The sequence below is a fragment of the Mirounga leonina genome, unplaced genomic scaffold, assembly GCF_011800145.1.
Source record: "Mirounga leonina isolate KUSES-001 unplaced genomic scaffold, KU_Mleo_1.0 Mir_173, whole genome shotgun sequence".
Classification (NCBI taxonomy): domain Eukaryota; kingdom Metazoa; phylum Chordata; class Mammalia; order Carnivora; family Phocidae; genus Mirounga; species Mirounga leonina.
In genome coordinates, this window is record NW_023270447.1 from 72,868,398 (window position 1) to 72,889,032 (window position 20,635).

General features: G+C 46.3%; 1 protein-coding gene across 3 annotated transcripts in view; it reads left to right on the forward strand.

Moving 5' to 3' along the window:
• Positions 1 to 15,242, forward strand: part of TAF12 (TATA-box binding protein associated factor 12) — a 33,016-nt gene extending 17,774 nt beyond the window's left edge. For all 3 annotated transcript variants that reach the window (XM_035019308.1, XM_035019310.1, XM_035019309.1), the window contains 3 exons: positions 6,832 to 6,946; positions 13,034 to 13,122; positions 14,772 to 15,242. In XM_035019308.1, coding sequence (XP_034875199.1) covers positions 6,832 to 6,946; positions 13,034 to 13,122; positions 14,772 to 14,807 — 240 coding nt within the window. In that variant the 3' untranslated portion in view covers positions 14,808 to 15,242. The remainder of the gene's footprint in view (positions 1 to 6,831; positions 6,947 to 13,033; positions 13,123 to 14,771) is intronic.
• The last annotated feature ends 5,393 nt before the right edge of the window (positions 15,243 to 20,635 follow it).

The window sequence follows — 20,635 nt, forward strand, 5'->3', positions numbered from 1 at the left end:
GCCCCTTGAACAAACCCTGCTTGGGTCTTCCTTTTGCTATTTTTTTCCTCTTTGGCTCCCTTGTTTCCTAGATCCCACATCCTCTTCTTTTTTTTTTTAATTTGACAGAGACACAGCGAGAGAGGGGACACAAGCAGGGGGAGTGGGAGAGGGAGAAGCAGGCTTCCTGTGGAGCAAGGAGCCTGATGTGGGGCTTGATCCCAGAACCCTAGGATCATGACCTGAGCCGAAGGCAGACACTTAACAACTGAGCCACCAGGCACCCCCCACATCCTCTTATTTACTCTCTTTTTTTGTTAGAGCACATTTTTTTTTGCTGTTGTTACAGCCTACAAAAGGATAGATGAGAAGCAAATGTTTGAAAGTATCTTACATTCTAACCTCACAATTTTTAGTTTGCGTGAGTTTAGAATTAGATTATGAAAAGATATATATTTTCATGGAGCCCCACATTTGGCATGGAACCTGCTTAAAAACGAAAGAAATCTCGTGCTATTCTTTTTTTTTTTTTAAGATTTTATTTATTTATTTGACAGAGACACAGCGAGAGAGGGAACACAAGCAGGGGGAGTGGGAGAGGGAGGAGCAGGCTTCCTACTGAGCAGGGAGCCCGATGCGGGGCTCGATCCCAGGACCCTGAATGCAGCTGAAGGCAGAGGCTTAACCGACTGAGCCACCCAGGTGCCCCAAATCTCATGCTATTCTAATCCCAATTTTTTTAGTCTTCCTTTAATTCTGAATTTTCATATGAGTCTTAGTATCTTTTTTCATTTGTTGTGCTGGGTTCCTGGAGCCTGCTTTAATTCTGGGGACTTGAGTGCCTCAATTCTGGGATGATTTTGTATATTTTAGGGTTGGGAGTTTCTTATTGTTGTCTGTTTTGCCTTTGCAGAGGAATATTTAATGACAGGGAAAAGAAATACGGGTTACAAAAATAGTATAACTTCATTTTTATTTTTATTTTTTTAACCAGAGGTAAAATATTTGCTCTCTTTGTGTGTGTATGTGTAGGGGGGTGTTTGAGACAGCAGTTTTTTTTGAGATATAATTCATATACCATAAAATTCACTCATTTGAAATCTACAGCTCAGTGGTTGTTAGTCTCTTCACAGAACTGTGCAGCTCTCAACACATTTTTTTTAACGTATAATATATTATTAGTTTCAGAGGTAGAGTTTGGTGATTCATCAGTTGCATATAATAACCAGTGCTCGTTACATCACGTGCCCTCCTTAATGTCCATCACCCAGTTACCCCATCCCCCCACCCACCTCCCCTCCAGCAACCCTCAGTTTATTTCCTGTAGTTAAGAGTCTCTTAGGGGGGCGCCTGGGTGGCTCAGTTGGTTAAGCGACTGCCTTCGGCTCAGGTCATGATCCTGGAGTCCCTGGATCGAGTCCCGCATTGGGCTCCCTGCTCGGTAGGGAGTCTGCTTCTCCCTCTGACCCTCCCCCCTCTCATGTGCTCTCTCTCAAATAAATAAATAAAATCTTTAAAAAAAAAAAAAAAGAGTCTCTTAGGGTTGGGGCGCCTGGGTGGCTCACTCTTTAGGCGTCTGCCTTTGGCTCAGGTCATGATCCCGGAGTCCTAAGATTGAGCCCCGCCTTGGGCTCCCTGCTCCTCGGGAAGCCTGCTTCTCCTTTTCCCACTCCCCCTGCTTGTGTTGTCTTTCGCTCTCTGTGTCAAATAAAATCTTTTAAATAAATAAATAAAGTTCCTGTTGTAGGGGGTATGAGTATCTCATTTCTTTTTATGGCAGAATACTCTTCCATTGTATGGACATACTGTATTTTGTTTAAGCATTCATCAGTTGATGGGTTGTATCCACTTTTTGGTTATTATGAATGATGTTCCTTGAACATTCATGTGTAAATTTTATTTGTTTCTTTTCTTTTTTTTTAATTCATGTATAAATTTTTGTGTGGAAATATGTTTTCATCTTTCTTGGTAATATACTTGGGAGTAGAAGTGTGGAGTCATGTGGTAACTATGTTTTTCCTTTGAGGAACTGCCCGTTTTTTCCAAAGTGCCGCACTCTTTTACATTCCTACCAGCAGTGTGTGCGATTTCCATTTTCTTATATTAGTTTTTTTTAAGATTTTATTTATTTATTTGACAGAGACACAGCGAGAGAGGGAACACAAGCAGGGGGAGTGGGAGAGGGAGAAGCAGGCTTCCCGCTGAGCAGGAAGCTCGATGTGGGGCTAGATCCCAGGACCCTGGGATCATGACCTGAGCTGAAGGGAGATGCTTATCGAGTGAGCCACCCAGGCGCCCTCTTATATTAGTTTTTTGATAATTTCTTCTCTGTTTTTGCTCTTTCATTCTTTTATTTATTTATTTTTTTTAAGATTTTATTTATTTATTTGACAGAGAGAGGGAACACAAGCAGGGGGAATGGGAGAGGGAGAAACAGGCTTCCCACTGACCAGGGACCCCGATGATGTGGGGTGGATCCCAGGACTCTGGGATCATGACCCCAGCTGAAGGCAGACACTTAATGACTGAGCCACCCAGGTGCCCTCTTTTTTTTTTTAAGATTTATTTGTTTATTTGAGAGAGAGAGTACGCATGAGCAGGGGGAAGGGGCACAGGGAGAAAATATCCAAGCAGATTCCCACTGAGCACAGAGCCCGATGCAGGGCTCGATCATGAGATCAGGACCTGAGCCAAACGAATCCAAGAGTTGGACTCTTAACCAACTGAGCCACCCAGATGCCCCATCTCTTTCATTTTGTAATGACGGTTGAATATTGAACCTCTGTATTGATCCTCTTAGGTTTTTTTGTCTTTGCTCTCCTATTTTTCATTTCTTTGAAATTCTTTTTTTGTTGTTAAGATTTTATTTATTTATTTGTCAGAGAGAGAGAGAGCATAAGCAGGGAGAGCGGCAGGCAGAGGGAGAAGCAGGCTCCCCGCTGAGCAAGGAGCCTGATGCGGGACTTGATCCCTGGGATCATGACTGAGCTGAAGGCAGACGTTTAACCTACTGAGCCACCCAGGTGTCTCTCATTTCTTTGAAATTCTAAGTTCTATTTGCTAGGGAGATTTTCCTTAGTTTATCTTCTAAACCTATTTTAAGGTTTTTTGGGGGTTTTTTTGGCATAAAAATTTTAATGCCCATGAGGTTTTCTTGTTGACTAGTTTGTCCTTTTTTTTTTTTTTAAGATTTGATTTTGTAAGTAATCTCTACACCCAGCGTGGGGCTCAAACTCACAACCTGAGATCAAGAATTGCACAAGGTACTGACTGAGCCAGCCAGGTGCCTCTAATTGGTCTGTTTTATCCCTAAGCCACTCTGTTATTATTTTATGGTTACAATATCTTTTCTTTTTTTTTTTTTTTTAAGATTTTGTTTATTTATTTGACAGAGAGAGACACAGCGAGAGAGGGAATACAAGTAGGGGAAGTGGGAGAGGGAGAAGCAGGCTTCCCACTGAGCAGGGAGCCCGATGCGGGGCTCGATCCCAGGACCCTGGGATCATGACCTGAGCTGAAGGCAGACGCTTAACGACTGAGCCACCCAGGCGCCCCTACAATATCTTTTCTTACCTTTCTCTCTGAGGAATTACATTTTTTGACATTTCTTCTTTTCCCTGCATTATCTTAGTGTCTTCTGGGTCCCTTTTTTCTCCTTTGGTTTGTTTATTTTCTTTTTAGTGTTGGAGATTTTCTTCACATGTTTGGTGTTCTTGACTATCTGTTCTTAAAGACTGAGCCACTAGAAAACTGATTTGAGAGGCGCCTGGGTGGCTCAGTCATTAAGTGACTGCCTTTGGCTTGGGTCATGATCCCAGGGTCCTGGGATCGAGCCCTGTGTCAGGCTCCCTGCTCAGCAGGTAGCCTGCTTCTCCTTCTCCCACTCCCCTTCCCCCACTTCCCCTCTTGCTGTGTCTCTCTCTGTCAAATAAATAAATAAAACCTTAAAAAAAATCTTTATTGTTAAAATAAACAAATAAATAACTGATTTCAAGCAGAACTTACTGATGGGCTTCATTCAGTAATGTACCGGTAAATGTTTAGCGACCAACTCTGTGGAGAGAAAGACCCTAATTTTTGGGCGCCTGGGTGCCTCAGTCGTTAAGCGTCTGCCTTTGGCTCAGGTCATGATCCCAGGGTCCTGGGATCGAGTCCCACATCGGGCTCCCTGCTCGGCAGGAAGCCCACTTCTCCCTCTCCCACTCCCCCTGCTTCTGTTCCTGCTCTCGCTCTCTTTGTCAAATAAATAAATAAAATCTTTAAAAAAAAAAAAAAAGACCCTAATTCTTAACATTTCATAATTTCTATGGTGTAAATATTCCTAGTATGCCCTGTTTTAAGCTATCCACATGTTAGTGAATTTAAGATTGTGAAGAAATGCATATAATCAATTGGCTTTTATGAGCTCCACTCAGCCAGTTTTAGCAAACCACTGGCTTCACTTCAGAATAATTTGTCCACAAGTCAGCCTTCTTATAGGGGATTCTCTACATGTCAGCATCTGTAAGTCTTTTCTCTGGAGTTGTTTAGGATCTCCAGAGAAAAGTCCTCCAGGCTCCTATCTGGAGGGTTTATCTCTAGCTTCTGACATTATGGGAGAAAGGCAAGAGAGGGAGGCTGTGTCTGTCCCCTCCCTCTGCTGTGTCTGGTGTATTCTAATCCAGAGCCATGCCTATTCAGTTCTCGAGGGAATAAACCTACTGTGGTCTGGGTCAGGTATGTGTGGGGAGGTCACTTGGCTGCTTTTGGAGTGTGGGGGCATGGGAGACTAGTCTGTATATAGACATGTAGTAATTTCTCAGTCTTTAGTTCCATGCCTCAGCCCAGTATTCTGTGATAAATGGCACTTCCAGAACCTGGATCTTCTAGGAGTTGCAGGGGGTAAATCAGGTCAATTCTCATTGGTGTCCTTTCGGTGGGCACTTATGTTATGCCTTCCGTGTGCAATATCAGATCCCACCTTTCCTCTGTTATCTCTTTGGCAAAAATTTACTTTAGGGGCGCCTGGGTGGCTCAGTCGTTTAAGCGTCTGCCTTCAGCTTGGGTCATGATCTCAGGGTCCTGGGATCGAGCCCCGCATCGGGCTCCCTGCTAGGCGGGAAGCCTGCTTCTCCCTCTCCTGCTCCCCCTGCTTGTGCGCGCTCTCTCTCCCTCTCTGTCAAATAAATAAATAAAATCTTTAAAAAAAATTTTACTTTAAAATTGGATTCTCTTAAGTTTTTCTCTTCTGTTCTCATTGTCTTTGTGGATTTATATGTCTTTTTTTCCTTTACTGTTATTTTAGTGCATTTAGGGAAGGAGAGGAAGTCATTTTTGGAATTGATCTGCCATGTTTAATCAGAAATCTCTCCATTAGGGGGTGCTTGGCTGACTCAGTTGGTAGAGCGTGCGACTCTTGGTCTTGGGGTGGTGAATTCAAGCCCCATGTTGGGCATAGACCTTACTTTTTCTTTCTTTTTAAGGTTTTATTCATTTATTTAAGAGAGATAGAGTGTGCGAGAGAGAGAGCATAGGCAGGGAGGAGGGGCGGAGGAGATGGAGAAGCACGGAGCTGGATGTGGGGCTCGATCCCTGGACCCTGGGATCACGACCTGAGCCAAAGGCAGACACCCAACCAACTGAGCCACCCAGGCGCTCCAAGAGCTTACTTTAAAAAGAAAGAGAGAGGAGCGCCTGGGTGGCTCAGTCAGTTAAGCCGCTGCCTTCGGCTCAGGTCATGATCCCGGGGTCCTGGGATCGAGCCCTGCATCGGGCTCCCCGCTCAGCGGGAAGCCTGCTTCTCCCTCTCCCTCTGCCTGCCTCTCTGCCTACTTGTTCTCTCTCTCTCTGTCAAATAAATGAATAAAATCTTTAAAAAAAAAAAAAAAGAGAGAGAGGGAGGGAAGGAGGGAGGGAGGGTCGGTCTCTCCATTAGATGGTATCCATTTGGTTTCATAGGAAAGATGACAATGCAATAATGGTCTAGCAGAATAAGTAATGTCTATCCATGGTTGTAATTTTATTTTATTTTTGGTCAGCAGAGGAAGCCATGGGGAACAAACTGACGAAAATTCCAATTTTTTTCACGTAGATTTTTAGCTTTAGAATTCTTTTATTCTTCACATAGTCCAGGATAATTGATAGTGAAGTGGAAAGAACCCAAGTTTTGGACATGGAACCTCAAAGTCAAGTCCTGGGTCCACTGCTTAGCAGTTGCATGGCCGTGAGTCAGCACCCTTCCTTATAGAAGGAGGATAAAATCCCTGCCCCACTTTTTTCACAGGATTAGTATAAGGACTCAGTGAGATTAATGGAAATAAAAATGCTTTAAGAGACTGTGAATGGGGCGCCTGGGTGGCTCAGTTGGTTAAGCGACTGCCTTCGGCTCAGGTCATGATCCTGAAGTCCCTGGATCGAGTCCTGCATCGGGCTCCCTGCTCGGCGGGGAGCCTGCTTCTCCCTCTGACCCTAACCCCTCTCATGTGCTCTCTCTCATTCTCTCTCTCTCAAAAAAAAAAAAAAAAAAAAAAAGAGACTGTGAATGAGGAAGTATAATGATTCACTTTTGTTTTCCCATTTAATTCTGAAGAAAATATGAGGGTGAAGGATTGGGCTGGTTGATCCCTCTAGGTAGAAAGTACAGAGAATAACATCCTCAGAAACATGTGAGTTGCACTCAACCTGCTTAATGAGTTGATGTGTTTCTAGTGTTGTCCTCACTCCTCCTCATCTTCACCATAGTCCAAATGCTGATTCCAGGCCTTCTAATAGAAAGCCTAACTAAATATGTGATTCAAGCAGACACAGTTGTCCCAGCAACAGGAGCCTGTTCTGCCAATGTCATGGTTACTCTCCCCCACTTTTGTCTCCCAGATGCTGCTGCAGATTGCTGATGATTTTATTGAGAGTGTGGTGACAGCGGCCTGCCAGCTTGCTCGGCATCGCAAGTCCAGCACCCTGGAGGTGAAAGATGTCCAGCTGCATCTAGGTATGTTGTCTCGTTTCTCCCTGAGGCATCCACACTGTTGCTCCTTCAGGACCACCAGGAACATGTAGTCAGAGGAACTTTCATGTCAGGATTAGACTTTTGGGCTCCGGGATAGATGTATTCATTCAATTAGCATCACACAGAGAAGAGAAATCCATCCATGGTCAGGAGAATAAGCCCAGGCATTGGGTTTGCCACTTTCTATCTGTATCACCTTGTCCTTCCTCCTTACTTTCTCTTAGAGCCTGTTTTCTCATTTGTAAAGTAGAGATCATAATATCATCCTTACGGGGTGATCGTGAGAATTATGGGTTATATTTGTCAGGTGACTGGCTCGGGGCCTGGCACAAAGTAAGAGTTTTGTAAATGTAGCTATTATGTCTCCACCATTTAAATAATGGTGTTTCTCTTCCAGTTTTTAGCCTATTTATCCATTCCGCCCCCCAAAATTATTATTATTATTATTATTATTTTTTAAGATTTTATTTATTTATTTGACAGAGAGATAGAGAGCACAAGTAGGCAGAGAGGCAGGCAAAGGGGGAGGGAGAAGCAGGCTCTCTGCCGAGCAGGGAGCCCGATGCGGACTCGATCCCAGGACCCTGAGATCATGACCTGAGCCGAAGGCAGACGCTTAACCGATTGAGCCACTCAGGTGCCCCCCCCAAAAAAATTATAATCATAATGTACATATAATTTTGTATTCCATTTTTCTACTTACCAGACACTAAATTCAAGCTTGGGTTTTTCTGAGAGATACTTGCTAACATTGCTAACATCATCACTTGGGAAATGAATAAGCCCCCTTCTGCACCAGTTACAATGTGCTCAAAAGAAAGTGAACAATCTTGTGAGTAAAAAGATAATCAGGCCAACTGAATGAGGCAGAAGAAATTAAGGGATTCAGTATAGATCAGCCCATGAGTAATTACTGAAAGGCTTCCTTCCCGGTGACAGGGAGATACAGCTTGGGGATGTGCTGGTAATCTTGGTGGAATAAGTAACATACTTCTGGTTCATATTGCTGGTTTTAATAACAGAGGACAGATATTCCAATTATCTATTATTAGATAACAAACTAAAAATGATAACAATGGCTTAAAACAGTAACAATTGTTTATTTTGTTCATATGTCTGGGAGTTGACTGGGCTTAGCTAGGCAGTTTTGCTGAGGGTCTCTCATGTAATTAAAGTCAGGTGGTACCTAGGGCTGAGATTGTTTTGAAGGAAGATGTATTAGTCTCCTAGGGCTACTGTAACAAAGTGCCACAAACTGGGTAGCTTAAAACAACAAAATTTATTCTCTCACATTTCTGGAGGCCAAAAACCTAAAATCAAGGTATCAGGAGGGCTGTGATCCCTCCAATGCTTCTGTGAAGAATCCTTCCTCACCTTTTCCTAGCTGCTGGGGTGGCTAGCAATCCTTGGCATTCCCTGTGTATAGTTGCATCACTCTGTCTATGCCTTGGTCTCCACGTGGCCTTCTCCCTTGTGTGTGTCCCTCTCTGTCTCTTCTCCTCTAGTGGGATGCCAGTCATACAGGATTAAGGGCCCACCCTACTCCTGTACGACCTCATCTTAATTAATCGTATCTGCAATAACCCTATTTCCAGTATATTCTGAGGTACTGGGGGTTAGGACTTAAACATGTCTTTTTTGAGGGACACAATTCGACCCATAACAGAGTTTCATCATGTCCAAGTCTGATATTGGGGCTAGAAACTCTCAAAATGCTGGGATTCCAGGGGCGCCTGGGTGGCACAATCAGTTAAGTCTCAAAATCTTGGTTCTGGCTCAGGTTGTGATCTCAGGGTTGTGAGATTGAGCCCCGAGTCAGGCTAAGTGAGGAGTCTGCTTGAGATTCTTGCTCCCTCTCCCTCTGCCCCTCCTGCTCGTGCTCTCTTTCTCTCTCTAAAATAAATGAATCTTAAAAAAAAAAAGAACAACCTGGGACTCCACAGGTCTCCCTCTCTCTGCAGTCTCTCAACATGGTCTCATCCTGTGTAGTCCCAGGATAGGTGGACTTCTTACATGGTAGCTGAAGGATTTATTTATTTATTTATTTATTTATTTATTTATTTATTTATTTATTTGGGGGGGGGCTTGCAAGCAGGGGAGGGGTGGGGGAGAGGGGGAAGGAGAGCAGCAGACTCCCCGCTGAGCTTGGAGCCAACAATGCAGGGCTCGATCTCAAGACCCTGAGATCATGACCTGAGCCAAAATCAAGAGTCAGATGCTTTACCAACTGAACCACCCAGGCACCCCCTAAATTCTATTCTTTGAGGCTATCACAAAGATATGGCCAGGTTCAAGGGGAAGGAACATAGGCTCCACTTCTTCTTCTTTTTTTTTTTTTAAGATTTTATTTATTTATTTGACAGAGAGAGATAGCGAGAGCAGGAACACAAGCAGGGGGAGTGGGAGAGGGAGAAACAGGCTTCCCACTGAGCAGGGAGCCCGATGTGGGGCTCGATCCCAGGACCCTGGGATCATGACCTGGCTGAAGTCAGACGCTTAACCACTGAGCCACCCAGATGTCCCTAGGCTGCACTTCTTGATGGGAGGCATGTAACGGAATTTGCAGACATGTTTTAAAACCATCACAACGCAAATTGATAGAGACAGAAAGTAGAATGGTGGTGACAAGGGGCTGTGGGAGGGGAAATGGGGACTTATTTAATGTTTACAGAGTTTTAATTTGAGATGATGAAAACATTTTGGAAATGGATAGTGGTAATGTGCTGAATGCCACCGAACTGTATACTAAAAAATGGTTAAAATGGTAAATTTTATGTATATCTTGCCTCAAAAACCCCACACACAACAGATTATATTACTTTGAGAGTTTGGCATTCCTGTTTTTGTATTTTAATTATTGATAATACAATTAGAATATTAGTTTATTCATTAAGGGTGAGAAGTAATTATCACAGTAACAAGAATATTCACAATTCTGCATTGCCAGAACAGCTTCTGTAGCAGGCCTAATGGAGGCTGAATCATAATCAGAAGATTGCTTAGGGGGTATGGGATCGGAGCGTGGGGAATTAGGGAACCTGGTATTGAATGGCACCAGACCACCTAGGTCTGCTGCACACCACTACCCCAACAAAGATAAGCTTGCCAATGGAGCTGTAAACTCTGGACACCACCTCTCTCCTGACAGACTGGGATGGGCAGAGCCAGATTTGCTTCTGACCCGATTTCCTATACTTGCATAATTGACTAACCTCCCCTTCTGATGGATAAAGTCTTGAGAAATATAAAAAGTTCAATGACATAATGTACATGGAATGCTTTGTACAATGTTGCTTTATGCCACACTTTTTTTAAAAAAGATTTTATTTATTTATTTGACAGAGAGAGACACATCGAGAGAGGGAACACAAGCAGGGGGAGTGGGAGAGGGAGAAGCAGACTTCCTGCCAAGCAGGGAGCCTGATGGAAGGCTTGATCCCAGGACCCTGGGATCATGACCTGAGCCAAAGGCAGACGCTTAACGACTGAGCCACCCAGGCACCCCTATGCCACACATTTTTACTATACCTTTTAGTCACTAAATGATTGTTGTTGCTATTACATTAATATTATATAAAATATAAATACATGCACATTTAGGGACACCTGGGTGGCTCAGTCAAGTTAAGTGTCTGCCTTCGGCTCAGGTTGTGATCCTGGGGTCCTGAGATTGAGCCCTGCTTCTCCTCTCCTGCTATGCCTCCCCCCAGCTTATGCTTTCTGTCAAATAAATAAAATCTTAAAAAATAAATGCATACTTAAATATTTTGCTACACATATTTAATGTGTGTGCATTCTTGCCTGGTAGCTTTTTTTTCAGATTAAAAAAAATTGTTTTAAAGATTTATTTATTTTAATTTTTTAAAAGATTTTATTCATTTATTTTGAAGAAAGAACAAGCAGGGAGAGGGAAAGGGAGAGACTCTCAAGCAGACCCCATGCTGAGTGAGGAGCCAGATGGGGGCTCAATCCCTTGACGCTGAGATCATGATCTCAGCTGAAACCAAGAGTTGGACACCTAACTAACTGAGCTACCCAGCAATCCGGGATTTATTTATTTATTTGAGAGAGAGCGAGCCAGGGGGAGGGGTAGAGAGAGAGGGAGAGAAAGTCTTAAGTACACTCCCTGCTAAGTGCGGAGCCCAAGTCGGGGCTCAGTCCCACGACCTCGAGATCAGGACCTGAGCTGAAACCAAGAGATGGTTGCTCACCCGACTGCACCACTCAGGTGCCCCTAAGATTTTATTTTTTTATGTAATCTCTACACCTAATGTGGGGCTTGAACTCAAAACCCCGAGATCAAGAGTCGCATGCTCCACCAAGTGAGTCAGCCATGCGCACCACTACTCTTTCTTTAAAGAGACTTTGCAGATCCATATCCTGATCCACTTTGTGTGGATTGTAAAGTTTAATTCCCAAAGAATGATCTCAGTGTCACTTTCAAGTACTGATAACAGATATTATTAGCAGAAGCCTTCAGCATTTTTATTTTCAAAGAAATATTGGAGGAGGGACACCTAGGTGGCTCAGTTGGTTGGGCGTCTGCCTTCTGCTCAGGTCATAATCCCGGGATCCGGGGATCAAGTCCCACATTGGGCTCCTTGCTCAGTGGGGAGCCTGCTTCTCCCTCTGCCTGCCACTCTCCCTGCTTGTGCTCTCTCTCTCTCTGACAAATAAATAAAATCTTTTTTTTTTTTAAGACAGGCGCCTAATGACTGAGCCACCCAGGCACCCCTAAATAAAACCTTTAAAAAAAAAAAAAGACAAGGTGCCTGGGTGGCTCAGTCGTTAAGCGTCTGCTTTCGCCTCAGGTCATGATCCCAGGGTCCTGGGATTGAGCCCCGCATCGGGCTCCCCCGCTTGACGGGAAGCCTGCTTCTCCCTCTCCCACTCCTGCTTGTGTTCCCTCTCTCGCTGTGTCTCTCCCCGTCAAAATAAATAAATAAAATCTTTAAAAAAATATATTGGAGGAGAGCTATATATAAAATTCTTCTAGAACCAAACATGAATCATTCATGCACCCAGTAGTTACTGTACGTTAGACACAAAGTATAACTATAAAACCACTAATATTCAATTTAAGTAAGTGCTGTGCGTGGGGCAAAACAGATTTGTAAGTCTGTTTTTACTGCTTTCGGGGAGTATGATAAAGTATGTAACTCCTTTTGAGTAGACTTATTCCCTAAATAATCTTGTGTAAGTATAATTTTTTATATTGGGTATACTTAAAGTGCAACACACTTTTATTTGTGGCTTTGGGCCCATGTAGCTATGCCAGTTACTGACACAGTCTAATAAATGGAATCTCTGCCCTGTGGGAACTTCTGGTGACACTCTCACAGGGATGACATATCCACTGGCACCGGGACACAGGGCTGTGGCATGGACTTACCCATGTCTCTGTGCATTTATCCCAGGCTCTGGGATTGCACTGTGCCCTTGAATGCTCTCAACCGCCCTACGAGGTGGTTATTACAGTTGTTGCTACCATGTAAAAGATGAAGAAACTGAGACCCAGCGTCATCCAGCTCCACAATGAAGCAGCAGAGCTGGAACTCAGCTCTTAACTCCTGAACACTAGGAATGCCTGTCTGCTCCTCCTCTTCCTTTGGGTTTGAGAGGGGTGACTTTGAACATAGGAGTAAGACAACTGAAGGGGCACCTGGCTGACTCAGTCAGTGGAGTGTGTGACTCTTGATCTCGGCATCATGAGTTCGAGCCCCACATTGGGCATGGAGCCTACTTAAAAAAAAGAAAGACAGACAACTGAAGAAACAGAGGAATTTCCTCTTCTGTGTTGCTGCATGGAAACCTTAGGGCTCAGTGCTCACAGCCTGGACTCAGTTACTCCTTTATCTTTCCAAGAAGGTTGAATGGTGTCATTTAAAACCTTGGAGGCACCACATGTGATTCTCCATTTGTATTCCATAGACCTGTCTGCAGGGCCACTGTTCATTACTACAGTTGATCGCTCAGATTAGTCCTCCCTGACCCTTGTCCAAGGGTCACACTGCACCCTGATCCTGCTTTCACTGCCCCCTTATCTCTGTGCTGGCCTCTTCCTTGCAGAACGCCAGTGGAACATGTGGATCCCAGGATTTGGCTCTGAAGAAATCCGACCCTACAAAAAGGCTTGCACCACAGAGGCCCACAAACAGGTGAGGAGCCATCAGAACCCCAGGGCAGCCACAGTCCACCCCTTGAGCTGTCTCTGAGGGAGCGCACACAGCTATGGTCCCTGCACTTTGTCACTCCCTCCACACAGGAAGCTCCGCTTCCTGGACCAAAGATCAGAGAGGGCAAGAGGCAGCAGGACTCCACAGGAGAACAGTCAGTTACTTCTGTGGTACTCTGCTGTTCCCACATGGGGTCTCAGTTTTTCCTGTCAACCCTGATGGGTGTCACTTAAAGCTGTTAATTGTAGGTTCTTCTAATATGGACAGAACTCGCCCCGTCCAAATCTCCCTAATGAAATCTCTCTGCACTGTGGCTGATTGGAACGTCGTGTGTGGCCTTCTCACTAGAGGGCAGTTTAAAGAAAGGAGAGAGGGATGCCTGGGTGGCTCAGTCATTAAGCGTCTGCCTTCGGCTCAGGTCATGATTTCAGGGTCCTGGGATTGAGTCCCGCGTCAGGCTCCTTGCCTGCTTCTCCCTCTGCCACTCCCCCTGCTTGTAGTCTCCCTCTCTCTCTCTCTCTGGCAAATAAATAAATAAAATCTTTAAAAAAAAAAAAAGAAAGGAGAAATAGGCCGTACTTGTGCTGGAGGGTAGCACACAGGCTGCTGTGCCAGGCCTTCTGGCCTCTGTCCCAACTTGCCATTTGTTCTCTGTCCCTCTGACTGCAGACTTGAGGGGTCAGTACAAGAACCGAACTCCACTTCTGTGCAACAAGTTGTCTCTCTCATCGGTCAATCTAATAGCATGATGGCTTCCTTTTAACAAAGGCTTAATTTAACTGGCTGCTCTGATTTGAAAAGTGAGCTTTTTCCAAGCTTGATGGGCACATTTGGGTGGTTCTGGCTGAGTGTCCCTTGCTTGTCCATAGCCTGGATCTGTGGAGTGTGTATGTTTACAGACCTCACAGAGGAAGCCCTACAGGGAAGTCACCAATAGCCTGAATCAAAGGGCCACAGTATTCTTCAGAAGGGAGTCCCTTCAGACAGTGGATGGTCATTTTGGCTCTGTTTCCAAATTACCTACTTTTCAGCGCTCTCTCTCTCTCTCTCAGCAAGTATCATAATATTAGGACAGTGTCTTGGTCAAAAGAGTAAACAAAGCAAATCAGTAATTTGGCCAGTGGGCTGGTAATAGTAAAATTTGAAACCCCCATGACCTGAATGTTTCCCTGATGGGTTGTGGTGGAAATTGTTAGTGTCCATTTCCTTCATTGTAGGTCATCAAGTGTGAAATGTCAGCTCCCTTTATGTGTGGCCACAGGCCTGGAATAGCCCCCTTCCCCATTTTCTTCATCCTCAGAGAGATTAGTCTGGGGGACTGGAAACACACACTTGGATGGCCTGGCCCCTCAGTCCCCAGAAGACAAGAGCTATCATCTTCTGGTTTTAACCTTTTTCCATCCTGCTAACCTCCAGCAGTTTGGGCCTTTTGGTCAATGAAATGGATCCACTGTCGAAACATCTCTTGGGGCCCTGAAGACCGCTCTCAGGCTAAAAGGAGCCTGCTGAGCTGCCCTGTGAATGTAGGTTCCCCAGGGCTCTGGCTTGTGGTATAGACCATGCCCCACGTGGGTGACTGGGAAAATTCCTGACTCTAAGCTGTGTAATTGGTTATTTCGCTCTCCTTTCAGAGAATGGCACTGATCCGGAAAACAACCAAGAAATAACACACGGGAAGGTCAGGGAATGGACAACAATGTATTTGGAGATACTTGAGCTGAGACCTCAGCCATCTCATCCTTGGATTTTTTTTTTAATGCTTTACAGAGAAGCATATATTTTTTATTAACAGTGCAGCAATATCTATAATGACTGAGAGGATCTGCCAAAAGAATAAAGCCTCCTACCCCAACTTCCAGTCCCTTTTCCCTGCCGTCTCAAAGAGGAACGATGTATCTTCCAGAGAAGATTTTATTTGTGGTTTATTATATAAGTGATTGAATATGGGGCAAAGCATTATGGTCTTGTTTGGTGAGACAGTATTAGCAGGATTTGTAGAGATTTGTGTTTCTTCTCCCTTCCCCTTTTCCCTGTACTTTGTAATGTCAGTGTTTATATGAATATGACTTTCATTTGCTTTTCCAGAATAAAGAAGTTATTAATCGAAAGACAGGGTACATGGCTTACAGCCTTTGAAAGGCCAGAGGGAGTTAAGAGGACAAGGAAGGCTGGATGTTGTAGCTCTCTGTCAGCAGGTGGCAGCACCATTATTCATTTCTTTCTTTCTTTTTTTTTTTTTTAAAGATTTTATTTATTTATTTGACAGAGAGACACAGCGAGAGAGGGAACACAAGCAGGGGGAGTGGGAGAGGGAGAAGCAGACTTCCCGCAGAGCAGGGAGCCAGACGTGGGGCTCGATCCCAGGACCCTGGGATCATGACCTGAGCCGAAGGCAGACGCTTAACGACTGAGCCACCCAGGCGCCCCACCATTATTCATTTCTGTGAGGAGAAAAAACCCAGGAATTTTTCTATTATTTTACTCCAAGGAAGGCCGTACCATGAGGAGGAGTTTGAGTCCAGTTTCTCTGCCATAAAAATGGGGCAGAGTGACCTTCTCTCATGAACCCCAAACTGAAGAGGCATCCTGGTTTTGGCAAAACCTTTTTTGACCTGCTCTTCTGGAACTCCTGGAGTTCATCCTTGGCCCTAAGAAAGGATGGCAGTAACCTGGGGAAAGGCCCATCTGTGCGGGTGGGTGCCTTTTCTGTTCTTAGTTGTTGATATCCCTGATCCTGGTATTTTCACCATCATGCAAAGGAAACCAGGCCCCTGAGACCTCAGGGTCATGACCTTCAGTGGCACCTAGCATCATCCCGTCCTGAGCCCAGCATAGCCCTTGTGGATTATGAGGGTTCCTTGGGCTTCAGAGGGCCTGGCTGTTCCATCGAGGGGTCACCAGCATGGGCACATCGTCCTTGCCCTGCTTTTCACTCCCTCCCACTCGGAATTTGAGCCCAGAGCCCTTCTCTTCAAGCCTCGTAGATCTCTTGAGGCTGTGCTGATGTTCCTGTTGCTCTTGGCCAAGGTGCGCACCCAGAGAGGCAGCCAGCTTCTCCCCTTCCTCCGGCATCAGCTGTGCTCAGGCACCAGGTCTCTCTTGTGGCCTACCACCAGGAAGAGGATGTTGAAGGGTTTCACTTTTTCCAGAACCTTCCAGTGCCACTGGGTGACACTCTCAAAGGATGTTCTGTTGGTGATATCAAACAGCAAAAGGCCTCCTGCTGAGTTCTGATAGTAGGAGCGAGTCACTGACCTTGACAGCCAAGAAGGAATCCAGAATTAGTTTTGAATCCTCCATTGAGGACAGAAAGGGACAAAGGAATTGGGGCAGTTTAATGGAAAGAGCTGGGGGAGAGTCCATAGTTCTCAATTCTTGATCCGCTGTGTGACAGGTAAGTGGCTTCATCTGTCTTGAGTCTTGTCCTACCTGTATGTGGAGGGGCTGTTCGTTCAGCAAGTATTTATAAGCTGGGCCTGGGCCTGGGCCTGGGCTGGGCAGTGGGCTACACTGATGAATAAAAAACACAGGGAGCAGCCCTGCTATAGGGTGAGTGAAAAACTGCCTCTGTGTCTGGGGCACCTGGGTGGCTCAGTCAGTTAAGCCTCTGACTCTTAATTTCGGCTCAGGTCGTGATCTCCGAGTCCTGGGATTGGCCCTGCGTGGGGCTCGGCACTCAGTGTGAAGTCAGCTGGAGATTTTCTTTCCCTCTGCCCCTCTCCCCGCTTGCATGTGCTCGCTCTCTTTCTGGAATAAATGAATACATCTTTTAAAAAACAAAAAAACCTGCCTCTGTCCCTAGGGCTGCAAAGGAGAGAGAGGTTGAGGGGGGGGGCCTGACCAGCTGAGTTGAGGGACTCAGGTGAAGGGGTGGAGATCTCTGAGGGAGCGAGAACTGTGTGAAAGCAAGCCTGAGGCCAGCTTGCAGGCATTGTGGCGAGGTCCAGCGCCCAGGCTTCAGAGGCTGCCATGTGTGTGTTTGTGTGTGTGTGTCTATCTGTATGTCTGTGCTGTGTGTCTATCTGTCTGTCTGTCTTGCAGGAGTGGGAGGGTGTAGTGTAGGCAACTAGGTAACCCTCCAGGCTGGCCTTGTGCTTCCCATCCCTCCTCAGCCACAGAAATACCTTTTTTCTCTTTTTTTAAAGATTAATTTATTTATTTTAGAGAGAGAGAGAAAGCAGGGGCAGAGGGAGAGGGAGAGAGAAACTCAAGCAGACTCTCTGCTGAGCTCAGAGCCCAACGTGGGGCTTGCTCTCACAACCCTGAGATCATGACCTGGGCTGAAACCAAGAGTCAGACGCTCAACCAACTGAGCCACCCAGGCACCCCTGAGTAATACCTTTCTTAATTGTTAGACATTTTAGGGCTATTAGAAAGACTCCATCTGGTAAGAGGATTCTGGTGCTAAAAACAGGCATATAAACAAAAAGTTTGAAAACTGTGCAGGTGCTAGGGACCAGTGGAGTTTCAGGTGGTGGACTGATGTGATTGGGTTTACATGTTAAAAGCCTTGCTCTGGCTGCTGGCATGGAGAATGGAGTCGGAAACAGGCAGGAGGGGGGCCAGCCAAGAAGGTACTGTGGTTAATTCGGACTAAAAGTAAAGGAATATGGCATGCGAGGTTTTCCTGAGAAAGTACTAACCAAAAGATGAGGTAGAGGTTGGTTGCAACAATACAGGTGAGTTTTGGACACAGAAGGAGCCATCTGGGACCACAAAGCCATCCTGAAAAGTCTCCTGTGCCTGCATGAGGGGAAGCAGGGAGGAGGAGGCCTGACATGGACTGAAGCCTTACAGTTACCTGTAGTTAGAAGAGGCCCCAGCGTCACCCAGTGCTAGTGCTGCCCCATCTCTTACAGGTAAGAACATCAAGATCTGGGAGGTCATTATGTCCTGTCTGAGGTCCCTGGGCAGGCCGGGACTCAGAGCTTTGCTCTTGGTCCATTGTCCATCCTCATGGGAGCCCTGGCCTCAAAGCGCTAGTCTAGTGGGGCAACAGAGCGTGAAATCTCCAGGTGCCCTGAAGGCTCGGAGAAAGAATTGATACATCCGGTTGGGCCAAGCCTTGAAGGATGAACAGAATTTTGACAGAGATGGAGGAAGGACATTCCAGACAAGGGACCCACACATGAAAGACCCAAAGGGAGCTTGTTAGCAGAAGGAGCTTAACACTTATTGGGCACTTAACACACAGCGTCCTATTTAATCCTCCAACAAAGCTGTGGGGTAGGAATTGTTCTCATTTTACCATGAAGACCAAGGCTCAGAGGTAGAGGACAGGGGCTGGGCTCCCACCCAGACATCTTCAGCTCCAGGCTGTGTGTGGAGGGCAGGATGGGTTTTCTGTCTTTACCCACTAAGTTTCAGTGGCTCCCAGAATGGGCAGGGTCTTCCGAAAGGCTCCCATGGGTGACAGACTGGCTCTGTGCCTTCAAAAGGGCAAAAGGCAAGGATCCAGGCCTGGGAGCCTGACCTTGTCGAAGCTGCTGTGGCTGGAGGGTTTAGTCAGGGTGCTGCTTTGGAGAGGGAGTTTTGCTTGCTCAGACTAGTCTAGGGATAGACCTGAAGGGACTATTCTGGAACTTCACTCTTAGTACAGAAGCAGAGTCAAGGGTAACCCTTGCTCAGACTAGTCTAGGGATAGACCTGAAGGGACTATTCTGGAACTTCACATCTCCAGGAGTGGGTCATGATCTTTAAGAACTTTTGTTATTTCCCCACAGTGTTTACTTTGGTAGTCTCTGTTCCATTACAGTGATGAATAAAATGCTCAGGGAAAAAGGGAAATTCCATTTTGTGAATTCCTACTGTGTGACCAGCACTGCCTTTGATTTCTCATCAAACCCTTTCTAAAACCCTGTGTGAGTTAGGTATTAGTATCCTCATTTTCCAGAGGAGTCCACTGAGGCTTGCGGAGATGAAGTGAGTTGACCAGGGTCCACAGTTACACATAGTGGAGCTGGGAGTCAAACCCAGGCTTGACTGCAAAGCCCACCGTAATGTAGGCAGCTGGGATGATGCTGTGGTTAAGAAGTGATACTTACCTGAGTGTGGCAAGCCAGTCTGGTCACCCGGGGAGAGGGCTGGGGCCATCCAGTGGAAGGAAATAGCACGTGCAAAGCCCAGGGCTGCAGGTGGTTCGGAATTTGTCAGGGCCAAGGAGGGGGAGAGGCAGCGCGCACTAGCTCCGGAAGGGCCAGGACTTTGAATTCTAGGAGGGGAACAGCCATGTCAAATATACTTTAAAAACTTCCCTCTGGGGCGCTGTGGATGCTGAATCAACAGGGGACACCCTACAGGCCTCAAGAGGGGCGGCACAGTCTCCACTAGAGACCGCAGGGCCTGAACTGTGACAGCAATGGCCCTCAGGGCAGGGGGGCAGGGGCGCGGAGGCTGCTTCTGAGCGACTGTGGGAGGCGGGGCTCAGCTGGCAGGTGGGTCTGCCCCCCTCCACTGCTCTTCGCTGCTTTTCCTCTTAGCCAGCGGGCTGGGCAGGGCTGCTTCCTGCTGCTGCCAGAATCCTACCCATCAAAGCCACTTGTAGCCTCCAGAGGGTTTGCCACATGGCAAGGGGCTTGTGAGCGTGGGACCGGAGCCCCGAGGCACAAGATAGGCCCTTCTGGGCCTGGCCCGAGGCGGTGGACGAGACCTGGGTTCACCAGCTGAGCCACATCAGTTTCCCATCCTGGACTTTAGGTCCCTGTCTGTGAAATGGACAAGCTGAGCCCCACCTCACAGTTTTGCTTCGGGGTTAATAATAAGCCATAGAATGAGCCCACAATGCATGAGCTTACGTGTGTGGTAGGAATTCACATAATACTTCATTTAATCCTCACAACAACCTTGTGAGACAGAAACTACTGTTCTCCCCATTCTACAGATGGGAAACTGAGGCTGAGCAGCCTGCTGAACAGTCCTCAAAGGAGGCAGCTGGGGATAGTGGGCAACATCTTCTTGGAGATGGACCCAGCCTTGGGAGGGCCTAGGCTCAGGCCGGTCCTCCAGTGCCCAGCCAGGATTTGGGCAGAGAAGGTCAGTTTTTTCTTCCTCTCTTCAGGGATTTGGGGAGGTTTTGAACACCTGACAGCAAAATCCCCACCTCCATCCCCAGGACGAGCTGCTCATCTCCCAAACAAGCTTTGGTTTACACTGTACTCCTATTCAGGGAAGCTCTGGGAAATAAGAAACCACAGACCAAGTTGAAGGTCACTCCCTGCTTCTTCACTTACTCTAGCTGCTCAGATCTCCAGTAAATTCCTAGAAAGAGCCCAGCTCTTTCCTTGTTCCTTACCTTGAGGCTTCTCCCTCTGCTCACTGGTTTCAGTTAACCTCACTGGGCCTTAGTCTGCACATCAGTAAAATGGAACAATAGTACCTACCTCAACTGGACATAAGAAGTAAGTTCTGGCCACTGTTCTTTCGGCCCAGACTGCTGCTCTTAGCTGGGCCCCTCTCCTCCCTCCCCCAGCTCTCAGCTCAAGGTCATCTTCTCAGG